Raw genomic sequence first — 25660 nt, forward strand, 5'->3', positions numbered from 1 at the left:
TCCCTTCCCAATGCTTGCTATTTCAACCATGTGTGTCTCAAGTAGGACACTGCAGGGCCCCAGTGCTAGTTTACCTGGATCAGTGCTACACGCACTGAGCTGGGCGCAGACATTGTCATTTTCCTGCAGAGCCTTCTTGAAGTAGAAAATCCCCAAATTGTGCTTGCTCATGGCAAAATGGATACAGCCAAGATTATTCCAGAACATGCATCTCAAGCATTCACCTGAAAACAACACAAACTACTTTATCTATAGAATCTGTTTTTGCAGTTCCTGTAAACAGCAGACCTAGTTGCTGTCAGTCATCGAACATATTTGGAAAGTACAGGACAGTTCATGAGGCATAGTGCAAACCTAAGTGCTGGACAGAGTAACACCCTGTCTTAGTGGATTTCTCAACAACCCTGAATACTATTTTTTTATTGATCTTATTTTTTTTTTTAGCAAGTGACAAAAAAAAAAAAAAACCAGTAACTTAATATATATGCCATACATCCACACTGAAATCCTGAAATCCTGTACAAACTACAAACCGTGAAGCATCTAAACATAGGAGGCAAGAGTTCAGTTCAATGGTAGAACTGGCTTAGCATGCATAAGGTCCTGAGTTGAGCATGCACACATGGAAACAGCTGAATATATTAAGTGAAGAATAGCAGGGGGAATGTATGCAGTAAAGCAGAGTCTACAAAGCCTGCTTCATCTTACGCCTAAGTGTCTATTTACTCCACCTATCCACCTGCCAGCCACCATAGTACCAACCACCTCAGACAGGACCTTGTACAGAAAAGGCTGGCCTCATCTGAACTCTCTATAGTTGAAAATGACCTTCTAATTTTCTTGCCTCTACCTCCCCGAGTGCAGGGATCAGAGACAGATACCAACACACCTGATGTGTGTGGTGCTGGGGATGAAAGTCAGGGCTCTGCATATGACAGAGAACTCTACCGTCCGATAGGACCGACCCTAGCACTATTCTCATTATTGTGAGAGGGTCTCACACTGGTCCTGGTGGCCTACAACTCACTATGAACTGAGGCTGGCTTGGGACTTCTGGCAATCTCTCTGCCTCAGCCTCCAGAGAACAGGGATTGCAGGTGTCATCTACCATACCTAACTGGGCATTATTTCTTTTCTTTTTTAAACATCTATTTATTTATTTCATATATGTAAGTACACTGTAGCTGTCTTCAGACATACCAGAAGATGGCATCAGATCCCTTTACAGATGATTGTGAGCCACCATGTGGGTGCTGGGAATTGAACTCTGGATCTCTGGAAGAGCAGCCAATGCTCTACCACTGAGCCATCTGGCATTATTTCTTAGCTTATGCATGATCTCATCTGGCCTATCAGTGGCCCCTTGACTAGTAAGTCAGAGACTGTCACAGAAGCCTTTGTCACATGTCACATGTTTAAAAACTCATGTCCACCAACAGTTATCATTTGTTCTGTGACTTGATCTTGTATATTTTTTTGCTTTGTTTTGTTTTTTTTGTTTCAAGATAGGATTTCTCTGTGTAGCCCTGGCTGTCCTGGAACTCGCTCTGTAGACCAGGCCAGCCCTGAATTCACATGGATCTCTGCCTCTCGGGTGCTGGGACTAAAGGTGTGTGCTAACACATGTTTGTGTTTTTAATCACAAAAACTGAACATATTTTGTAGTTAAATCTTTAGCTATCTTGCCAAGATTGTGGGTAATGTTCAAGCATATCTTTAATAAGCATATTTTATCAACAACAAAACTAAAATTTACATAATGGATTAAAATTAAGGATTTCAACATTAGGAACAAGCAACAAAAAAGAACCTAGACAACTGTACTGACTCAATGCCCACCTCATGTCTGGCTCTCAACATGCAGCAGGCTTTCCTTGTGATTTGAGAGATCATTTGATACCACCACAAGAAAACCATCAGAAATAAAACCCAGGGGAACAGGCTAGGGACGTGGTTTACTAGGTCAGGTGCTTCCCAGCACTCATTAGGCCTGGGATCAATCCCTAGCATCCTGGGCCTGTACTGAGGAGGTAGAGGACCAAAAACTCAAGGTCATCTGTAATACGCTGAGCCAGCCTGGGGTACATGATACTTAAGACACAAAGCTACACAAACCCAGAAGGATTAGAGTGGTTGTTTAAAAGAATGTGACATAGGAGAGTAGAAGCATTTTCCACTCTCCAGTGAACTCAAGACAGTAAAGTACAGCAAGGTGGAGCAGGTGTGTAGGTAGAGGCTATGTACACATCTGAACTGAATCCAAAACAAAACCAAATGCCTGAGCTTTCACACCAAAAATGGAGCAGGCACAGAAATAAAGCAAAAATGTAATGAGCCTCTTTCAATGTAGAAACAATGTGTACACTAAAATCTCAATAAATTTTCTGCAGGAAGAAATATGAAAACCTTTTTTTAAGACAGAGTTTTGAAATGCAGCCCAGGCTGGCCTCGAACTCAAGATCTTTTTGCTCCAGTCTACCCAGTGATGGGATCAGAGTGTGCTACCATATTAGGCTTAGAACATTTCTACCTAAGAAGGAATGGAAGTCACTCTGAAGAAACCTGTGGGGTGTGTGTGTGTGTGTTGGGGGGGGGGGAACACCCTAAAAAAGAAGGAATAGACTGAAGTTTTCCAGTTTTCCTTTACCTGTTTTCATGAAGCCTGGGTGCTCAGCAATGTTTGAACTGTTCAGCAGCTTCACCGCCTTTCGATAATTGCCCCTTAAATACTCAAAATTGCTTTTAAGAAACAGGGAAGGTGCAGACTGCAAAGGAATATAAAAGTGATTTACAATTTGTTTTCAGTTGTCTTCTGCACAACTGTGACATACTACTGTGCACGGAAGTGTTTAGGACATAAATCAATCAGTTCAACCATGCCACAGATAACAATTTCTAAACGCCCACTGACCTGCTATCTATTTAAAATACCAAAATCTCAAAGAGAAAAGTCTGTTAGTATCCACCTTAAAAAACAAACAAACTATAACATGTATGCGCAGAGTATCAACAGACTGTTTTCATTCCCAGCATCCTCCCTGTGCCCAGCCTGCTCTATGTTCAAGTGATCTCCCGCCCAAGTTTCTTAAGGAGTTGGGAACACAAACACAGAACCCTGGGCCTAGCTTACCTGAAAGCCAGTTTTACAGCACAAACTAGGACTTTTCTTTTAATGGTTACTGCAAAATTGATGGTCATGGTAGTTTGAATGAAAATGGCCCCATAAACTCATATATTTGAAAACTTGATCCCTAGTTAAAGGAGGTGTGTTACTGGGGCCAAGCTTTGTGGTTTAAAAGCCGGTATTACTCTCAGATAGCTCTCTATTCTTTGTGCTCCTGGATCAAATGTAAGCTCTCAACTACTGCCCCAGCGCCATGCCTGCCTAATTGCCATGCTCCCTGCCATGATGGTCATGGGCTTTATTCTTCTGGAACTGTGAGCCTTCAAATTAAACAATTCATCTTGTAAATTGTCTTGGTCATGGTGTCTCCTCAGAGCAGTAGAACAGTAACTTAGAGAGTGGTTTTTCTTATTTCTTTTTGATTTTAAAAAAGATTGTATGGTTTGAATAAGAATGACCCCACAGGCTCATATATCTGAATGCTTGGTCCTCAGTATTACTATGTGAGAAGAATTATGAGGTGTGGCTTTGTTAAAGAAGTATATGGTGGGGTGGGTCATGAGGTTTCACAAGCTTAAGCCAGGCATCTCTCTTTCTGCTGTCTGGATCCTCCTATAGAATTCGCAGCTACTTTCTCAGTGCCATGTCTGTCTGCGGGCCACTGGTCTCCATTCTCCCCCATCATGCTGATTACGAATTAAACCTTAAAATGTTAAGCAAGCCCCAGTTAAATGTTTTCTTTTTACAAACAGCCTTGGTCATGGAGTCTCTTTACAGCAATAAGGCTTTAAGGCAAAGCTTTATTTTGTTAACTTATGTGTAAGTGTGCATGGGAGTGAGGGACACACTGAGTACGGGTGTTTATAAAGACCAGAACAGGATGTCAGATCTTCTGGAGCTGGTGTTTATACCAGGTTGTGAGCCACCCAACATGGTTGATGGGAAAAAACCTCAGGTCTCCCTGTAATAGTAGTACGTACTTCTAATTATTAAACAATCTCTCCAGCCTCCCACCCTTGCTTTTTTTTAAAGACGTGGTCTCACATAGGAACCCAAGGTGGTCTTGAACTTGCTATCTAACCAAAAATGACCTTGAACTTCTGATCCACCTGCGTCTACCACCCATATGCTGGTACTGTAGGCCTGGGCCACCACACTCACGCTTTTTACTTATGTGCACACTCTAGAGGGATGTCTTTTTTTTTTTTTTTTTAAGATTTTCAGTTTTAATTATTGTATGTATATGAGTATAGTGCTATTGGAGGTTAGAGATGGGTTTTAGCTCCCCTGGAACTGCAGTTACAGGCAACTGTGAGCTGCCTGATGTGGGTGCTGGGAACCAAACTCACACTGCAAGAGCAATGAGTGTTCTTAAATGTGGAGTCATCTCTCCAGCTCTTGTTTTTAACATGGTCATACTTCAGCCCAGGCTGGCCTTGAATTCCTGATCCTCCTGCCTCCACCTCTTAAGTGATAGAACTGTATCCATGTGTGTGTGTGTGTGTGTGTGTGTGTGTGTGTGTGTGTGTGTCTGTCTGTCTGTCTGTCTGTCTGTCTTTCTGTCTGTCTGAGCTTGAGGCTAAACCCAAGGATGACTGTATGGTGCTAGGCCAGTACTGTATCACTGAGCTATCCCCAACCTTTCTTTCTTAGTATTCAAGTTCTCCTTTTGTTAATTCCCAATAACCAGTTATTCTTGCAAGTATAAAAAGAAACCATGTTACTATATTAAGAGAAGAAATTCCAAAGTTTTGTTTGCAGGCACCAGGCTTTCTATTCCAAAAATCTTGGCGTGGATTTTGTACCACTCTCATTAAATCTTTACACTGGAGGGCTTCCAGAGAGGACTGACTTAGAATGCAAATGAACACAAAGGTCTGGACACCGTACTTTGAGAAGCTCCATCCCAGGACTTATTTATAAAGATGCTCTCATCTATGGCCTAGTCCATTCTCTCTCTGTCTGGCTTTCTGTCGGCCCAGAGATCTGGTCAGTAAGCAGTCATAGTTTTGGATTATTCTAGGTAGAGGTGCTTCAGGTACAAGGAGTAAACTGCACAACAATTATCAGTTTTTAAAAACAAGATTTATTAGCTGAGTGGTGGTAGTGCACACCTTTAATCCCAGTGTTCGGGACTCACTCCTGGTCTACAAAGTGAGTTCCAGAACAGAGTAGTAAAATGCTGTCTCAAAAAACTAAACCCAAACCCAAACCCAAACCAAACCAAACCAAACCAAACCAAACCAAACCAAACCAACCAACCAACCAAAAAAAGCAAAAAACAAAAACAAACAACAATCCTTCCCTTCCACAAAGAAACCCCAAGATTTCTTTACTCCCATGTATGTGTGTAGGTGTATGTGTCTGTATGCACAGGCTACAAGAAGGCAGCAGGTGTCCTGTTCTCTTTCTCCCTGTTCTGCTGAGTCTGTTGAACTGAGAATACATGGAGCATGTTTCCAATGGTAGGCTGGAAGCCAGCAAGCCCAAAATCTTCCTGTTCCCCTCAGAGCTGGGGTTAGAGACATGTGTTTTACCTTTGTAAACTGACAAATCCTCACAGTCTAAATAAGAAAGCCAGACATTGACAACCAAGAGGAAAGTCCAGGAGGAACTTACATTTCCAGCTGTGTTCATGACAGACTTGATTTCCCTTTTGCATGCCTTCAGGGACTTCATCTGGATGTACCCTCTGACTTTGTACTGTCAATGAGGAATAGAAACACATGAGATGGGTGGGACACTTACACACACTCAAGTTTTGCTTGCCAGTCCAGGACATTAGGCCCCATTTGCATACAACATAGTCAAAAACCAGTTATATGCAATTTTAAAATTATCTTAAATATTTGCTTCCTTTTTCTTATGGTGCTGGGGATAGAAACTAAGGTTTCATGCATTGCAGGCCATCATTCTACTCCTGAGCAAAACCTACAAATCCAAATCTACATAAGACAATTTTAAAATTCAATATATTATCGTATCATACATTATAAGGTACTTCAAACTCAAGCAAAATGTATTTAGAGGGATAACTGCACTCTCAACTCCAAGCCTTTGGACCCAGGTAGGCACTCAGCCTTGAGTCCGTGCTCATGTGTGTCTTACATGGCCACCCTGTGAGCATGCATACCTGGTGTATCTTGGACTTGGCAGCCTCTATTAGAGCTGCACTCTCAGCCTTGGGGTTGGAGCTGTCTTTGCTGCTGTTATTGCCAGTCTATAAAATAAGAAACAAAGTCAATTATATAGTTATAACTTATTGCCAGTCTATAAATAAGAAACAAAGTCAATTACATAGTTATAACCATCACTCATTTCCAGATGAGCTAAGTACAGAGTAGAGTGCCCAAGTCAAGTATCCAGAGGCCATTTCCAAATTGAACCCACTGCAGAGCCTACTCCTAGGGACTGAGAGTCACATGGCATGCTAACAGCAAACTCATAGATGAGCATAACCATGGACCCATTTAAAAATCATAGGTGCCCCTTAGACTACCCTTCTAAACTCAAGACAGATCCTGTCTCCTTATTTCTCTACTATAAACACTGCCAATACCGCTCAAGCCCAGCTTCCTGAGGAAGCCCTCAATTTCCCAGGGTCCTGACCTCAGACCCACTTTCCCTGCAGTGACAAAATGTCCCCAGCCACTTCCCATACTTCCAGACACTGTTCCCTTCCTGGCTCTCCACCATTCACTCCATTGTGGTGTTTTCTCCACCAGTTACTGGGCTCCATCCCTCCTTTTCTGATAGGTCAGACTGTTTGAACTCACTGTACTGCAGCTCCTGCTTCCCAGCAGAGGGCCTGGAGGACAAGGATTGCATGCAGTGTTCCTACTGTCAGAGCAGAACCTACCCCCTTCCCTGACAGACACACAGACACAGACACACATACACACACCTACTGAACTAAGGCCTAGTTCACCAAATATTACAAGTACCAAATACAAAAATGAAATATTTCACAACACAAAGTTTAGGAATAATGCTGAGAGCATTCAACAGGAATCTCTAACATACACCTGTTAGGTTGAAAAAAATGTAAAACATGCAAACATTAATAAATGGAATATTTTTACATGGCAGTTTACAAAGGTTAGATAGATACTGGTTTCTGTGAATTCCATCTCCATAAGCTGCTAGGATACTATCTCACACAACAGACACTGGTCACAATTCCAAGTCCAACTCCTGGAACTCACCTCGTTCTTCCCATTTTTGCTGCTGCTACCCTGTGAAATCATTTTTTCTAGGACGGCAAGAAGATGCAGAGCTTTCTCAGCTTGGTGGGTTAATATATACAAGTCTACAAGCAGAAAGCACACTGCTTGGGCAAATTTTTCTTCTGGCAAAACAAACACACAAACAAATAGGAAAAGTTACAATCCAAGGTTGAGCACACATCTCTGCTTACCCAGAAACAGGACACAGCTCTGCAAAATGAAACACATCTTTCCTCAAGCAAAGGATACCACTACAGCCACGACTGAAAGCAGCATGCTATCCTACCACCACCCTTAGTCTACTGGGTCTCCAGGCCTCTCATGGGAGTCAGTGAGCAAGCGGTCTCTGTACAGTCTATACATGCACATATACATGTACAATCTATACATATACATTGTACAGTCAGCCATGTAGTGGGAAGAAGCCTCAAGTCCAGTACTTGCACATAACACTTAACTTCCAGTTTTTATTCATTCTAGTGTGACATAGTGTGTGTGTGTGTGTAGGTGCATATATGTACCAGAGCGTACATGGTAGGTCAGAGGCTTTGCTTGATTACTGAATCCCTAGTTAATCTCTATCTTCTTAGCTGAGTTTGCACTATTTGACAGCATGCAGCTACCTCATAATATATCTGTGTTGCTCTTTTTTCAACAAGAGTGACAAGGGTCACAATTTCCTGTTTAGCTCACTGCTACACCTCCACTCCAGAGCCATCCGTGGCTCATAGCATTAGTCTATGCACCCAATAAATGTGCTATATGAAGAACATGAATTATCAGGGTTACAACTCAGATACTCTGGAAGAAGTCCAATATAAAGATAGCAGAAAGCTCAGTGTCTGTGGGAGAGGAGAGAAGACAGGTAGAAAACAGGACTTTAGGGCAGCAACTGTCCTACCCAGTCGGTAGGTACTTAGTCCAGGTGTACAAAATGTACATCAGGAATGAATCCTAATGTAAGCTAGGACTGCATCAGTGTGGCTTGCCCACTGTAATATCACAGTGACACTTACCATCAGGGGACGGCTGCTATGAGGAGTTAGGAATGCTGACAGGGAAGGCAATAGGAAACAGCTGTACTTTCCTGTCAGCTTTGCTATGAACCCAAAACTGCTCAAAAGAAAACAAAGCCCAAGTAGTAAAAAATAAAAAAAAATTAGCTGCACATGGTGTTCTATCCCTTCATCCCTGCACTCAAGAGAGGCAGGAAGATCTCTGAGAGTTCCAGGCCAGGCTGGTTCACATAGTCAGACTACACAGAGAGATCCTGTCTCAAAAAAAAAAAAAAAAAAAGACTAGAGAGGTGGCTCAAAGAGTAAGAAAGGGGGACAGAGAGGGCGTGCCAGGGCGGGGGTCGAGGGGCTGGAGTGAGGCAGGCGGGGTAAGAGTAAGAAAGCTTGCTGCTCTCCCAGAGGACTCAAATTTGGTTCCCAGCACCCACATCAGGCAGCTTACAATTGCATGTAACTCTAGCTCTAGGGTACTGGATGCCTTTGACTTCTAGTCATCTGTACGCCTGTGCACACACCCATAAGAGAAACACCCTCAATACACATTAAGTAAAATTATAAAAAAATTAAAACTTTTAAATAGAAAAATTAAAACCATAATTTTCATACAAATGAATTTGTCTAAATGACTTAATGCCAAGTTTTATATTCTTTTAGCCGTAGTACAGATTATCAGCATTCTGTGAACTGATGAAGAAATTCAGAAAAACACTGCCAATGCTCTCAAGTACAAAGTGTGGTCCCATTCTGACCTGTAGCTTCATGGAGGGACTCAGTCCCCAGTCACAACCAGTGTTCTCTCCTGGCCAGCCTACCAGTCACCAAGCTATCAGGACTGAAGAAACAAACAACGCAATGGTTCCCGAGAGTCAGTTACCAAGCTCACCCAGCTGTCACAGGGCCTACATACGATCTCCCCAAGTGCCACCAGAGCATCACACACTTCACCTGCTGTAAGTGACCATCAACAGACAGGTGCTCGTAAGTCAGGATGGCTCACTAACCACGAGCCAGCCTGCTGCTGATCTGGTGGCTCCTTCCTAATCCTCAGCCTCCACCTTTCTCAACACCACTCAAGGCCAGCATCGGTATGTTTCTCAGAGAAAGGAAACACTACACTGTCCTCTACAATTCCAAAACTTTCTTTTTTAAATGTTTATTTTATGTACATGAGTGTTATATGTGTATTCCTACGCAGAGACTCCTCTGTCTTCCACACACATACACACACATACTCAACTGCACACCTGTGTACACACATAGAAAATGACCCAAACCCCTGCGTGTATATATGTATATTCCTGGTGCATGCTGAGACCAGAACAGGGCATTGGATCCCTTGGAACTACAGTTACAGATGGTTGTTGGCTGCCATCTAGGGCTGGGAACCAAACCCAGATCTTCTACAAGAGCAAGTACTCCAAACCACTGAGCCATTCGTCCAGCCCTCCTAATCTTTCATGTAAATTAAGGTAAGGTTTCTAAGGGGGTATTGAACAGCAAAGAAGAGACAAGAAGTCTTTTTACTAACCAACAGTTCATTTTCGACATTCCCTCTTTGTCCCTTCCTTTGTGATAGGGTCTCATGAAGCCCAGGCTGGCCTCAAACCTAGAATCTATCAGAGGATGATCCTGAACATCTGGTCCTCCTGCCTGAGTCCAGAAGGCTAGAATTACAGGCATGTGACAACATGTGGGGGACCTTTAAAACTCAGGTGGGAAAGAGTGCTAAAGGAAAACTGACCTTCTCTAGCCTAAAAACAAATTTAGAAATGTGGAAACAGCTTTAATTTTGTTGTTTTTGGTCATTTTCTATGTGTATACATGTGTATACATGTGTGTGAAAGACAGAGGAATCTCTGCCGTTGTTCCTTATCAACGACTATTCACTTTAGTTTTTCTACCTGCATGTATGTCTATGCACTCCATGTGTGCCAGGTGCCTGATGAGGCCAGAAGAGAGCATCAGATCCTCTCAGAGTGGCAGATGACTGTGCGCAGCATGCATGGGTGCTGGGAATTGAATCCACGCACTAGAGCAGCTGGTGCTCTTCCCTGCTGAGCCGTCTCTCCAGTCCTTGCCGCTAGTGTTCTGAGGCAGGTATCCCACTAGCCCAGAGCTCAACACATCCACCTGTGTGTGCCTCCCCAGCTATTTTCATGTGGCATTGAATTCAGGCCCTCACTCACATGGTAAGCACTCCACTGAGTTATGTATCTCTCCCATTCTTTTTCCCCTTTAAATGCTGCCGTATAGCTCAGATTTAGGTCATCTAGATAAAAGCAATAGAGAAATTTGCAAGAAAGAGAGGATATTTCTGGCTCAACAGATAACATACCGAAAGGTTCAATGAACTGATAAAGTTTTTCACCAACAGATATGGCCTCTGTGTACTGCCGCAGATGATAGAGGATGACTGCTTGGTTATAATACAGCATGCTATTCTCAACATCGTCTAATCCGTCCATCTCTTCGACAGCTGAGTGGACCTGCAAAACAATCCCAGTAGAACGTGCTCTAACAACAGTAAAGAAACAAATAGCAAAAGTCAAAGAATTCAGCTGGGTGTGCGACACACCCCTGTAATCTCAGCACCTAAAGCTGAGGCAGGAGAACTAACACAAGGTCAAGGTCAGCCAAGGCTACTCAGTGAGTTCCAGGCTGTGAACAGCTGTGAGTGCAGATGTGTACGATCATGGCCAGCTCCAACACATCTTATTATGATTTTACTACACTGCAAAAGTACCTCTGTCAGGCTGGTGGCATATGCCCTAATCCCACCACTGGGAGGCAGAGACAGACAGATCCTTGAGTTCCAGGCCAGCCTGCACTACAGTGAGTTCAAGGACAGCAAGAGCGACAGAGAAACTGTCTGAAAAACAATACAAAACAATGACAAAATAGTCCCCTCAGGTTTTATTTTTTGTTTTGTTTTGTTTTTTGTTTTTCGAGACAGGGTTTCTCTGTGTAGCCTTGGCTGTCCTGGAACTCACTCTGTAGACCAGGCTGGCCTCGAACTCAGAAATCCGCCTGCCTCTGCCTTCCAAGTGCCCTCAGGTTTTAATTAGTCCTCAATCAAAGCTACATAGTGAGAATAAAATATTTACCTTATAAGTGAGAGAGATCAGTCTTAATTATGTTGTCCAAGGTAAAGGGTATATTTAAGGGTCTAGGCCCCATCGAAAAAAATACTATTTTTTTTTTTAAAGATTTTATTTATTTATTTTACATATATAAGTACACTGTAGTTGTCTTCAGGCAAGCCAGAAGAGGGCATCAGATCTAATTGCAGATGGTTGTGAGCCACCATGTGGTTGCTGGGAATTGAACTCAGGACCTCTGGAAGAGCAGTCAGTGCTCTTAACCACTGAGCCATCTCTCCAGCCCCGGAAAAAAATACTATGTTTTAAAAAATAACAAGCAACAAAACCCAACCAGCTGCATTGCAGTTGGTGGTTAGAATAAGCCTTTTTAAAAAAAGACTTTGATTTTATTTCCTGTGTATGAATGTTTGCCTGCATGTATGCATATACACCTCAAAGGCAAGAGGGCATTGGATACCCTGGAACTAGAGTTATAGATGGTTGTAAGCGGCCACCTGGATGCTGGGAACAGACCCAGGCTCTCTGGGAGGGTAGCATCCAGTGCTTTTAACCTCTGAGCATTTCTTCAGCCTTTACAATACATTTTATGGGCTCTGTTAGAGTTTATGAGAATCTACAACTGATAGTCTCCCCCAATCATGACATTAAAAAAGGAAAAAAACCTACCTACCTACCTATCTATCTATCTATCTATCTATCTATCATCTATCTATGTATCTACCTACCTATCTTTAATGTATACATATGTTTTGCCTGTATGTTTGTGCACGTGTGCCTGGTACCCACAGTGGGCAGAAGAGGGCAACGGATCCCCTGGAACTAGAATTGCAGGTAGTTGTGAGTTGCCAGGTAGGTGCCAGGAATCAAACCTGGGTCGTCTAAAAAAGCAGCCAGCCCTCTTAACCACTGACCGAAAACAATGACATTTTTAAAAAGATGACTGCACTACTCCTGTGTGTGCACACACAATGAGGGGGAGAACCAGTGTCACAGTCACATATGGAGCCCAGGGGACAGTCTTGTGTCACAAGTGTGTCTACCCTCTGATCAACCTCATTGGCCCAACATTTTCCTTTTTGTTTTTGTTTTTTTCAGAGCTGAGGACCTTGCGCTTGCTAGGCAAGTGATCTACCACTGAGCTAAATCCCCAACCCTGGCCCAACATTTTCATTCTCTTCCCCCTGCCCACTTTTAGGTTTAATTATTTGATTTTTGTGTATGACTGTTTCACCTGCAAACATGTGTGTATGGTACAAGCATGCCCGTCAGATCCCACACGGGTGCTGCGTCTTCTTTGTGCAAAAGCAGTAAATGTTCTAACTCTAAATGCTAAGCCCTCTTGGGCCCATCTTCACAATTTAAAAAACAAAATGTCTGAGATGGGTCTCATTCTATATAGCTCAGGATAACTTCCCAAAATACAGCAATCCTCCTGCCTTAGCTTATCAAGTTCTGGGATTATAGACCAGGTTTGTATTTTATTATCATTATCTTTTATTTCTTTGAAAACAGGGTCTCACTATATAGCTTTGGCTGTCCTAAAATTAATAGTGTTCTGCCTCCTGAGTGCTGGGATTAAAGGCATGCACCACACACCTGGATTATTTGTGTTTCTGAAGCACGGTCTCATTATACAGCTCTGGCTTGGCCTAGAACTCATTCTGTAAACCATGCTGGCCTAGAACCTCTTTACATTTCATAACAAGTCTCTAATTATGTATAACACATCTAACTAAAATTCTAGTCACATTAAAACTAACATTTCTTTGCCATCATAAAAATTAAAACAAAGGCTGGAGAGATGCCTTGGAGGTTAAGAGCACTGGCTGCTTTTCCAGAGGTCCTGAGTCCTGAGTTCAATCCTCAGCAACCAAGTGGTGGCTCATAACCATCTATAACGAGATCTGGTGCCCTCCTTTGGCCTGGAGGCATACATGCAGGCAGAACGATGTATATATAAAATGAATAAATTTAAAAAAAAAAAAAAAGAAAGAAAGATTAAAAGAAAATTGTCTAAGATTATCAGATTAATTCTAAGATTGACATTTCCGCCAAATCATGCAGTGGTTAATACACATGGATTTAACAAGCTTGGTGTTAGATAGCATTAAACCCAAAGCTTCACAGAACACAGTGGTTCATAATCAGATCTCTGTCACTGATATGGTGAGCCTGACACAGCAGGTGAATTCACAGGGAAGAAAGGACCCCGGCTGACCTGCTCAAGAGAGCTCTTCATTAACTATTAAGCCACTATCTTTATAGTAAGAAGTGTCTGAGATAAGGAAAACTTCATTTCTAAAGAAAGGCAACTCTGTAGTATTTATTTTAGTTAAAATTCTTGCTGTGTGTTCCTGTGTGTGAAGCTCCTGTGTAGGCTATATCAGCATCAGTACCCTCCTCTGTTGCTTGCTCTCCACCTCTTCCTGGAGCCAGGTTTCTCACTGGCCTTGGGCTTGCTAAATAGGCTAGGCTGGCTGGACAATGCCTCCCTAGTGTTGGGATTAGAATATCAATTAAACCTATGCAAAAATTACAGCAACAATGGATTCAGATCAGTAGAAATTCTATCATCAACATCAAGCAAGAAATAACATTTATTTTCCTTAACTATTTGTATTTTACAGATTAACACAACAAACTTTTACAGTTAAATTCATTTATCACCTGATTCTTCAGCTGGTTAAGTGTTTGTCTCAAATTATCTGTTGTTGTTTGATTATTTTTAAAAAATTCAGCTACTGCTGTATTCAGAATAATTTTGTAATCATCTTTGTTTATATCTTGGAGACAGGCAAGGTGTTGCAGACAGGCATCATAATTTCCAGACTAAAAAGAAACAAAAGACAAACAAAACCACACATATATACACAAAATTCCATATCAGCTTTAAGAACAATACAGCCTTTCCATGTTTCCCTCATCTTTCCTCATGACTTAAAGCGGGAGTCCCCTTAGTATTCTAAGTGAAAGCCCTTCATAGAGTAATAGGAGAGTCAGTGACCAGCGTGTCATGTATTTTCTACATCTGCAGATGAGAGCCACCACACACATACCAGACACGAGAGATGCTATGCACATACTGCTGGCAGGGTATGGAGAGCAGGGACTAGCCAAGAAAAGGATGTAATTATTCCAAAGACCAGATTCTAGTAAATATACTTTGAATGCAAATCAAATTCTTCTAATGCATATTTCAAATGTATGTACAAGTATAGCATAGGGTTTTTTTCATATTGTTTAATGTCAGAAAGGTTGTTAATTCTGACAACAAGTATTTGGTGTTTCACTTTAAAGTACAGTCAAGACAAAATCTGAACAGAGCAGGGAAATGGAAAGACCGACCCACACGTTTACAAATCTAAATTTAAAAGACTCAAACAACGCTGGAGTTGAAACATGTTTGTGAAAACAAAAACTTGGCGGTAGTCCAAAGTACTTCTACTCTTCTTACCACATTTACATTAAATTAAACCTAATTTTCCCTAAAGCCAATTCCTGATTTATGATGGAAAAAATTTTATAAAATTCAAATTTGTTTTGAAGAGAGTCCTACTCGACAGTCCTGATTTGGGCAGGTGAAGAGAGAAGCCGCTTCTTACTGTGAAGGCCTGGAAAGCACTGGTGGACAGCTCCTTCTCCTGGTCAGTGACCCCAGATGACTGGCCTGCCCCTTCATGTTTCTCTGCTCCCTGATCTGCAAACACACAAAGTTTCTTTAGAAATGGCAGTGAGGACTGAAGATGGTTCAGCAAGAGAAAATATTTGTTGGCATGCAAGCCTGACAACTGAGTTTGATCCCAAATCTTACAACTGACTTCACAAGTTATCCTCTGACCTCCACATGAGTTCCACAGCTCATCACATGGCTGCCCACACACAAGAAATAAAGCTGTACAATGAGTTTGTTCTTCTCCATCTGTTTTGTTTTTTCGGGGGCTGGGGGTGGGAAGTAAGTTTAGAGACAGTGTCTCAAACTCAGTATTTCACTGATCTTCCTTCCTACCGTACCTCTTAAGTGCTGGGATTATGTGTATGTGACCCTACACACGTGTGTGTGTGTGTGTGTGTGTGTGTGTGTGTGTGTGTGTGTGTGTGTTCTGGGGACTTAGGACCTTGAGCACTTGCTCTGCTTACCAGACTTGAGGTCATAGCCTGTGCCCCAACAAAATCTGGCCACCCATCCCTCATAAGTAATTAAAATACCCAAATTAACAGTAAAAAGTAGAAAGGGGATTTAGTCAATGTGTCCCCTTTGGGAAGAGGGACAGAGTCCTAATAACTTCCCCAGGACTGCTTCAGGGCTCTGAGGTTAGGCTGAGGTTTAAGTAGAAACTGAGTTATATGCTCACTTGCGTGTGTTCTCTCTCTCTCTCTCTCTCTCTCTCTCACACACACACACACACACTCACACACACACACACACACACACCATCCATGTTTCCTGCGAAGCTATTTCAAGGAGACATGAAATGCAACCTCCTAGTTCATGAAATAAATGTGAGTTAAGACAACGTGAGTTGGGACTGTAGTAACCCAGTGGGAAAGCTCTTATCTACTGATATACAAGGTCTTGGGTTCAATTCCCAGCAACACCAAAAATGAATAAGCAAACAGGACAGAACTCAGTTGGCAGATGCTTGCCCAGCACCTCTGAGGCCTTCAAGTTCAATCTGCAGCCCTGCATAAGCCAAGTACAGGGGTGCCTAGCACTCCAGAGGTAAAGTCTGGAGATTCAATAGTTCAAAGTCATCTTCAATTAGCAAGCTCAAGACCAAACTGAGACAGGAGACTTTTAACTCGAAAAATGTTGTTGGTTCAGAAACGTGACACAATAAGGTTGTTGGAAATTCAGGAATTCAAGAGCAACCCAAGGAAGATAGTGAGAGCTTGTTTAAAACTAAAGTGTTTAATTTGACAGCAGATTTACATCCCAGCTACAGGGTGACTTGTAAAGTGTTCCATACTTAATACCAAAACCAATCCAAAGTCAGGTAGTAGGATGTTGGCTGACTAGTAGAGGCGCTTGCTGGGCAGTTAAGGCCTTGGGTTTGAGCCCCAGAACCACCGGGAGTGGTGGGGGAGTGACTAGGGGTAGAACAACTGTAAAAATACGCACACAGACAGACAGACAGACAGACAGACAGACACACACACGAACGAATATGCACAGAATCAAGGATCTACCCCCAACTTTAAGTAATCACCTCTGGGATGGAGGTTTCACTCCACTTCATACTCCTCTTTAAATTCTCTTGACTACTAGGGAGATGGCTCAGCGGCTGACTCACGACTATCCTTTAACTCCAGTTCCGGGATACACAACACCCTCTTCTGAACTCTGAGGGCACCAAATATGCAAAATACTCACACACATAAATAAAATAAAAATTTAAAAATGTAAGTATAAATTATTATTACTTTGGTGTGCCTTTCTGTTTTTTGAGGCAGGATAGCCCCGGGTGCCCCTGAATTCTCTCCATACAGTCAAAGCCAGCTCTGAACAGCTGATTCCTCTACCTCCGTCTCTCACGTCCTGAGACTGCAGATGTACAGCACAATACTAGGGCTAGAGGACATTCTTTAATGAGTCACTTGGGCTTAAACATCAGTGATTTTTAATTAAGAATAATCTTGTAACTCTGGCACTGGGGAGGTGGAGAGAAAGGAGGACTGAGGTCTGAGATCATCTTGAGTTATACAGTGAGAGACTGTCTCAGAAACCAACACACACACACACACACACACACACACACACACACACACACACAGTCTTAACACTAGCTCAAGCTAGCCTGAAACTTACTATGAAGCCCATGGTTAGCCTCAAAATCATGGCAATCCTCTGGCCTCAGCCTCCCAAATGCCGGCCTTACAGGATGAGCCACAATGCCCATTTAGGACACTGAAGATTTTAAGCATCTATCTTCCACTAAAATCAGATTCATGTGGACACAGCTGTCATCATCCCTAGAAAACAGAAAAAGTCTCAAAATTCCCCCAGGAAATTGGCCAACCTCAAGGTAAAGTGACCAGCTCTGAAGCTCATTTCTATGTTATTTGAGAACTGAGTTACATCAATACTCTTTTACATACATATTAGTCAAACCATAACTTACCTACTTTACCTAATCCTTTACTTTAGGATAACAAAAATACTTTAATGAGATTGACTTTTTTTTTTTAACGTATTGTGCATTGCAGAGTTGGAACCTGGATTTCAAATGTTTTAAGAGACAAGTACTATTTGTAGCTACTGACTTCTTACCAGACAGTGTCTGCACATAATCCCACAGTGTGTCTTTACTTGTCCACAAGTATTCTCCATTGCCAATAGAGAGCGGGAATGACCGCTCCTCCAAAAGCTTCACTTTCCTTCTGCCCTGGCTGAGTGAACATGGCTGATGCAGGCGAACAGAGCTCTTGGATGCACAAACCTTGACACTCTTTAAACTGAAAGACTTCATTTTTAACAACAACAACATGCGTGTGCACACTACCCACACCTATAGATTTCAGCTACACAGAAAAGAAACCTAACACCTCTTCCAAACTGAAAGTCAGTTAACTGAAAGCACAGACATATTCCAACACAGAATGTTAACACTCCAAAGCCGATTGGAGGATGACTACAAACTGTACTGTGCAAACACTGTCCCAGGGATAGGCATGGAAAGACTGAAAACACTATGCTGAAAGGGTAAGACAGACAGACACAAAACAGCAATGCCTTTGCAAGGCAGAGTTTAAAAACAATGTCTTTTCATTTTGTTTTGTTTGGGTTTTGAGCCAGGCTCTCATGTAGCCCAGGCTAGCCTCAAACTCACTATGTAGCCAAGGATTAACCTGAAGGTCCTCTTCCCTCAACCTTCCAGAGTGCTGACATGACAACCCTCACTGAAGTCATCAGGGAGCTCTCAGGACCGCTCAGATGTGCTTTCTACCACCCAAAGGAAAAAAACCAAATTCCACATATACATGGCTTCAATATAATGCATGAGTTGCGTTACCAAAAGAATAATGTGGGCTGAGGAGATGGCTCTGTAGGCAAGTGTGCTCGCTCTGCAAGCGTGACAGTATGTGTCTGAATCTCCGGACCACATAAAAAGCTGGGAATGGCTGGACATGCTATAATCCAAAGAGAACAAAGACAGGAGGATCCCAGGAGCTCAGCAGTGGCTAACTTCTGGCTCACTGAAGAATCCTATATCAAGAGAATAAGATAGTGGAAAATGTGTCCTTTCCTGGTCTCCATACACTCATGTGCATGTACTATACACACATATATACACACCCCCTCCGCGAGGGAGAGAGGGAGAGAGGGAGGGAGGGAGAGAGAGAGAGAGAGAGAGAGAGAGACAGACAGACAGACACACACACACACACAGACAGACAAAGGGGCTATATTCTACAGTCCCAACCCCACAAACCATGTTCCTTTAAGACAAGAGGAGTTGGAAAAAACGGGAGAACACAAGTTCCAGAGACCAGAGCAAGGCACTGTCTGTTCTCGGGACAGCTGAGTGTGGTGGCACATGGAGGCTGGGACACTGTGAGTTTAAGGCCAGCTTTGAATATTAATAAGCACATGGCAAGCTCAACCTCCATTCTACTCTTTGGCTTCTCTGTGTTTGGTTTTGTTGAGGCAGGATCTCAGTCTGTCTCCCAGAAAGGCCTGGAATTCACTACATGAAACAGACATTCCCATGTCTATTTGATCACCAGATCTCTCTCACACACAGGCACTCCTGCTGCCCGTCATGTATCACAGCCATAGGGCCCCACTAGAGGCTGAAATGCTACCATTAATCCTGGACATTTAGCACCCATCAATGAGGTAAGTTGGGCATGATGACACACATCTGTAATCCCAGCATCTCAGGAGGCTGAGGCGGGAAGATTCTGAGGGCTAGTTTAGGATCTACTGGCTGATCAACCTCCAAGGGGACACACAAGAAACTTTGTTCTTCCCTGTTAGATGCCCTTGACCAACTGGAAGAAGAAAGCAGGAGGAAGCTACACAGACAAATCCTCTCCCCTGTGTGTTACTTTCAAAATCTGCTTCCAGAGCTGTATGGCCCGGGATGAGGCCCCCTTAAAAAACCTCCCACAGGAAGTGACTGCCATGGCTCCTCACAGCTCGTGGTGGATCAACAGCAGGGACATAACACACTGCATCTCCCCTTCATTTACCAGACCCTGGGCTGGCACTTTCCAAATAAACTGAACATGTCTCTTCTGCCTTTAAAAAACATTACCATAAAGAAACACTAGCAGCTGGGCGGTGGTGGCGCAGGCCTTTAATCCCAGCACTTGGGAGGCAGAGGCAGGTGGATTTCTGGTTCAAGGCCAGCCTGGTCTACAGAGTATCAGGACAGCCAGGGCTACACAGAGAAACTCTGTCTCGAAAAACAAAAAAAAGAAACACTAGCTGGCGCTTATTATTCACTTGTGTATGTGTACCTGTGTGCATGTGTGTGCATGTGTGTGTGGAAGAGACAAACTTGGAGAAGGCAGTTTTCTCCTTTTACTACATGAGTCCTGGGGATGGAACTCAGGTGTCAGACTTGAAAGAAAACACCTTTACCCACTGAGCATCTCACAGGCCCTTAGCAGACATTAAAAGGCTGGGCATAGCCAGGTGGTGGTGGTGCTGGCAGCTGCGTCAGCACATGTCTTTGATCCCAGCCCTCTGAGGTGGAGGTGGAAGCAGAGGCAGGTGGACATCTTGTGTTTGAGGCCAGGCTGGTCTACAGAGAGAGTTCAAAGACACCCAGGGGCTACACAGAGAAACCCCTGTCTTGAAAAACAAGCAAAACAAACAAACAAAAAAACCCCACCACTACCACAAACAGCAAAAATCCCAAAAGGCTGGGCATGGTGGTGCATGCCATTAAAATTCCAGGCTTTGGGAGGCAAAGACAGATGGGTTTCTGGGAATTTGATGCCAGCCCGGTCTAAATAGAGAATCCTCAGGTCAGCCAAGAGTACTAGTGAGACCTTGACTCAAAAAGTACAAAACCAAACCAACCAACCCCTACCAGGCCACAGCCGATGTCACATAAGCCTTCACTAGCTCTAGGGGAAAGACACTACCACCATGCTTACTGTACACACAGGAACACTGTGGCTTAAAAAGGCTTCTCAGGCCACCAAGATGGCTGGAAATGCCACCAAGCCTGAAGACCCAATTCTTGAAGGAAGAGAACTGACTTCACAGGTTGTCCTCTGACCTCCACATGTGTATTAGGGATTGCATTCGATATTCAAAGAAGACAGACAAATGTGCAATAAGAAAATTAACAAGCAGCAGCAGGAGAGAAATCCCAGGGGTGGAGGATTACTGCCCCTGCGGACCTGAGTTTGAAAGCTCATAAACCATATTAAAGAGTAAGGGTTTGGTGGCTAACCAGTGAGAGAATCTACAGAGAGGAGAACAGCACACCTGTTTTATTATTTAGAAAGATGAAGAGCAGTGAGAGTCTGGGGAAGTGACCTGATGGGTAAACGTGCTTGGCACACAGCCTTACAACCTGAGTTTAGGTCCTCAGAACCCAGATACCGTGGCATATGTCTGTACTCTCAGTGAGAGGGACGGGCAGTGAAGACAAGTGAACCCCTTGGAAACTCCAAGGGTAACTAGCATGGAGTATGCAGTACAGTGGCAAACAACCAGAGAGAGTTTGCCTCACATACAAAGTGGGCAGCAGTGGGAGAGATGGCTCAGTGGTTAAGAGCAGCATATTGTCTTTCCAGAGTTCAGTTCCCAACACCGGTGTCAGGAGGCTCACGACTGCCTGTAACTTCAGTTCTAGGAGACTGACACCCTCTTCTGAATTCTGCAGGCACCGTACGCATAGGCATAGAACCACAGACACATAGATGTACATAATTTATATATAATTTAAAATACAATCTTAAAAAACAAAGAGGTAGCCGGGCAGTGGTGGCGCACTCCTTTAATCCCAGCACTTGGGAGGCAAAGGCAGGTGGATTTCTGAGTTTGAGGCCAGCCTGGTCTACAGAGTGAGTTCCAGGACAGCCAAGGCTAACAGAGAAACCCTGTCTCGAAAAAACAAAAACAAACAAACAAATAAAAACAAACAAAGAGGTGGAAGAAGAAACCCAGGGCTTTTCTCGGACCTCCATACATGTGTACCTCTCAGACAAAAACATGTACACATACACACTACTTATACACACATTCACAACAATGAAAAATAAAACCGATCAGTGAAGCAAATAGGTTGGATAGAAAGAGACTAACAACAGTTTCTGGGGACTGATGTGAATAGATACGATTTTTAAAAGTACTGTTCTTCCCAACAACATCAGGCAGCTCAGAACTGCCTGCAACTTGAGCTCCAGGGGATCAAAATACCTTCTTCTGGTGATTCCTCTCCATATATGCATATACCCATACAAAAACAGACAGACAGACAGACAGATAGATACACACACACACAAATTTAGTCTTTAAAAAAAAAAAAAAAAAAAAAAAGACTTGTGTAAAGGAGCAACTATGAATGACCCAAAGGCCAGAACCATGCTGCTTAACCCAGCAGAGATTCCGAGTATAAGTCCTCAGAGGCAGGCTGTCTTACTTCGCCATTTGAAGGAGTGCCCGCACAGTCTTTGTGAAGAAAGGAATGATCCAGTGAAGGAATGCTATGTGACTCAGGTGGGACGCAAGCTGGGCAGTCCTGGATCTAGTAAAACGGTTTCAGGGAAATGATTGGCAGGGGCCTCAGTGAGGAGGATTGTTAGCTGGGGCCTTGAAGCATTGTTTTGATTAACAAGGACAGTGCTAAAAGGGTCCCAGTCTAGACTGGGACAGGCAATGCACACCCTTCATGCATCCTACACCAGCCAGATCATTCCTTCACTTTATTCAGATCTGTGCTCAAATACTATCCCAGCAGGAGCTGGATCAGCAGGTGGCTCAGATGCTTGGGCCTGATGATTTATTTGATCCTGGAAAGGCATGCAAATCACCTTGGTGCTCAGTGATTAAGAGCACACAATGCTCTTCTGAGGGCCTGAATTTGATTCCCAGCACCCACAACTACCTGTAACTCCAGCTCCTAGGGGACCCAACTCCTCAGACAGCCTCTTTAGGCATTTGTCCTCACATGCATATACCCAAAATTAAAAATAATTAAAAAAAAAAAAAAAAAAAAAGGAATCACCTCAATAGGTTTTCTCTGACAACCTAGCTAAAATTCTATAGCAGTGGGTATGGTGGCACATACCTTTAATCCAGCACTCAGGAGGGTTTAAGTCTATATAGTGAGACCCTGCCTCACCACTAACCAATCAACCAGCCAATCAATCAATTCCACCACACACTGTATTAGCTCCACTCTCTAAACATTACATTCTTCAAAGAAATGTAGCAGGCTTTCTAGGTAATGAGTGGATGCTTATCATTTCCTAATGGGAAAAAATCCCAATGAGGCACCACAGAAAACCACAGAGATTAAGAACTTGGGGCTGGAAAGATGACAGCTCAGCGGTAACAGCACTTGCTGCTCTTGCAAAGGAACAGGACTGGGTTCCCAGCACCCACAAGTGACGGCCCACAACTGTGTAACTTCAGCTCCAGTAGACCCAACGTTTCTCTTCCGGTCTCTGCAGGCACCTGTTCTCACACACATAATTAAAAAAAAATTTTTTTTAAAAAGTTAATCTTGGGGTGTTAGAGAAAAATCAAATGGCGAAGAAGGTAAGTGAGAGCACGCAGAAGACATACTGAAACGTCACGTCTATTTAGACAGTTTTCAGAAGGATTCCACAGGACACGCTGTCCAGAGGGAACTTTCAGTGGTTGAGCCTGGGGACCTTACGGCAACCGTGTATGCTCGGGAAGACCTTCCCTTGAAGCGTTTGGACAGCGGCGTGACAAATTCAAGCTTCCTGGGCCAGAATTATCTTGGAGAACAAGGCAAGGACGGTCTGCAGTGGAATCAAGACGGGTCACAGTAGAAAAGCCACTGGACTCACAGTACAGACAGTTGAGAAGAGTGAAGGGCAGAAGTACAAAAGCGAAGTCAAGTGGCCCTCGGGTCCCCCACGCGGGCCCTGCAGTCCCCGCGCACAGTGTGTCAGCCCCTGGGTCATGGTGCGGGCGCCTCACCTGCAGGCTTGTCTGCAGCCATCTTCCCGCCTCGGCTCGGGTTCTTCCCTGCAGGTGGCGTGGCCCCGACTCCCGCCGCCGGGCTGGTCGCGGGTCCTGCAGGCGGGGGACAACTCTTCAGCTCAAGCCGGCTCCGGTTGCCTCTGGTTCGGTCCTGGGCGGGCCACGGGCTGAGGAAGTGACGAAGTTACTGTTCGTCGTCTAGCAACAGCACCAACATATCCGCCAGAGCAGGGCTGTTTTCCCCGCCATCCACGGCTTCCGCTCCGTAGCGTCCAAGAGAGACGCTACTTCCGGGGCGGGGCCAGCTGGGCGTGGGAATCGAGGCTGGCCTCGGCCCCGGAAGCGCGTCCGTGGGCAAATCCGGAAGTGCACTAGTGTGGGTCCTGAGTGAAACACAGAAGGGGAAAAGCTTTTTGTTCCGCATTTCACCAAAATGACAGGCACCACACCTAATGTTTATGTGCTAAGCGCTGAGTCTCACATGGCCTGGACTGTCTCACTGGTTTCCCACAACAATGAGGATGAGGGAGGCGTTGTTAGAGGCCACCCCCGCCCCAGATAAAAGGCTTTTTTTTTTTTTTTTTTTTTTTTAAGTTTCAGAGCTGTTTTGTTATTTGTAGCCAAGTTGGAAAAGTCAACCAGTGTTCCTGCATTGTGCATCCGGTTTCTCTGATTGCGAATCCTGCAATCATTAACTTACTATGGTACGTACGTCACATCTAAGACATCAGCTTGATCCATCACTATTAACTAACCACAATGATTTAGATTCAATTCAAATCTCTGCAAAAAGAATATCCACTCTTAACTACCCAGACATCTCCAGCCCATTGACAGATTTTTTGTTTGTGTATTGTTTGTTTAAATTTTTTGAGACAGAGTCTCACTATGTATCCCTGGCAGTCTTTGTGGCAAAGGGTTTATCCCCAAACTGATTCTGGTTTTGTTCAATGACCACAACCTTGGGTTCCAGGAGCACCTACTCAATCCTTCTTTTTTCTTCTAGGGAACAATCAGTATTTATAATAACAGAGGTTGATTTCATGGAGGGAAACAGACATCAAAGGTATTTGTGTTAGACTTTTTGCTTCTGTAATAAATACCCTGGAGGAGAATTTAAATGAGGAAGGATGGATTTTGTCTCAGGTATCAGAGTTTTCAGTCCTGGGTCATTTGGATTCATTGTTTTTGTGTCCTTAGTGAAGCAATGTAATTGTCAGGGCACAAGTGACAGAGTGAAGTTGTTGGCTTCCCGGTGGCTAGAAGCAGAGGAAACTAGGAGAAGAAATAGCCTCCAAGGGCACATCCCACTGAGATACTTACTCCCACTGGGCTCCACCGCCTTAATTTCCATTACTTCCTAATGATGTGAATCAGCTGGTGGATGAATTCAAGGATAGTTCCAAACTGTTGGAATCCTATTACCAATCTCAAAGACTGGGGTCCTGGCTTCCTATATGGAGGCTTTTCAGGGAAGGGAACTTCATATATAAACGACAACAGCACTCAGTTGTAAAGTGACCCAAATGGTGCTTTGATGGGAACATAGGAAAGAAAGAAAGGAATATTTAGCTATTTATTTGATTTACGTTTTTCTGTTTTCTGTGTAGCTGACCTCAGAGATCTGCCTGCTTCTGCCTCCTGAGTGTTGTGGAAAAGAAATGACTCCCACACATTCCTACACACACACACATACACACACACACACACACACACACACACACACACACACTGTGACACACCTGTGCACTCGCACACACAAATAAACAAATAAATAATGTAAAAAAAATGAATTAAGCAAATCACGGTGAGATGCAACTACAGGACTTAAAAAGTTGCAGAATTAGATTTCTAGTCTAAAGCCAATCAGGGATATAAGCAAGACTAGACCCTGCCTCAAGAAAAAAATAATGGCTGGGCGGTGGTGGCACACACCTTTAATCCCAGCACCTGGGAGGCAGAGGCAGGCGGATTTCTGAGTTCGAGGCCAGCCTGATCTATAGAGTGAGTTCCAGGACAGCCAGGGCTACACAGAGAAACCCTGTCTCAAAAAA

The 25660-nt window shown here is 43.6% G+C and overlaps 1 protein-coding gene across 13 annotated transcripts in view; it reads right to left on the bottom strand.

Moving 5' to 3' along the window:
- The window catches only part of Cnot10 (CCR4-NOT transcription complex subunit 10), a 49218-nt gene extending 25227 nt beyond the window's left edge, over positions 1-23991 (bottom strand). For 3 of the 13 annotated variants that reach the window (XM_076917783.1, XM_076917782.1, XM_076917781.1), the window contains exons 1-10: positions 23604-23880; positions 17274-17437; positions 15070-15164; positions 14135-14296; positions 10702-10852; positions 7330-7472; positions 6258-6344; positions 5744-5827; positions 2648-2765; positions 75-224 (exon numbers count right to left, since the gene is read on the bottom strand). In XM_076917783.1, coding sequence (XP_076773898.1) covers positions 75-224; positions 2648-2765; positions 5744-5827; positions 6258-6344; positions 7330-7472; positions 10702-10852; positions 14135-14296; positions 15070-15164; positions 17274-17364 — 1081 coding nt within the window. In that variant the 5' untranslated portion in view covers positions 17365-17437; positions 23604-23880. Of the gene's footprint in view, positions 1-74; positions 225-2647; positions 2766-5743; positions 5828-6257; positions 6345-7329; positions 7473-10701; positions 10853-14134; positions 14297-15069; positions 15165-16674; positions 16809-17273; positions 17438-17735; positions 18031-22719; positions 23150-23219 lie in introns of those variants that run through there. The other 10 variants (XM_076917784.1, XM_034484025.2, XM_034484026.2 and 7 more) reach the window with 9 other exon arrangements.
- Between the last annotated feature and the right edge of the window lie 1669 nt (positions 23992-25660).

This window comes from Arvicanthis niloticus, chromosome 21, assembly GCF_011762505.2.
Source record: "Arvicanthis niloticus isolate mArvNil1 chromosome 21, mArvNil1.pat.X, whole genome shotgun sequence".
In the NCBI taxonomy this organism is placed as follows: domain Eukaryota; kingdom Metazoa; phylum Chordata; class Mammalia; order Rodentia; family Muridae; genus Arvicanthis; species Arvicanthis niloticus.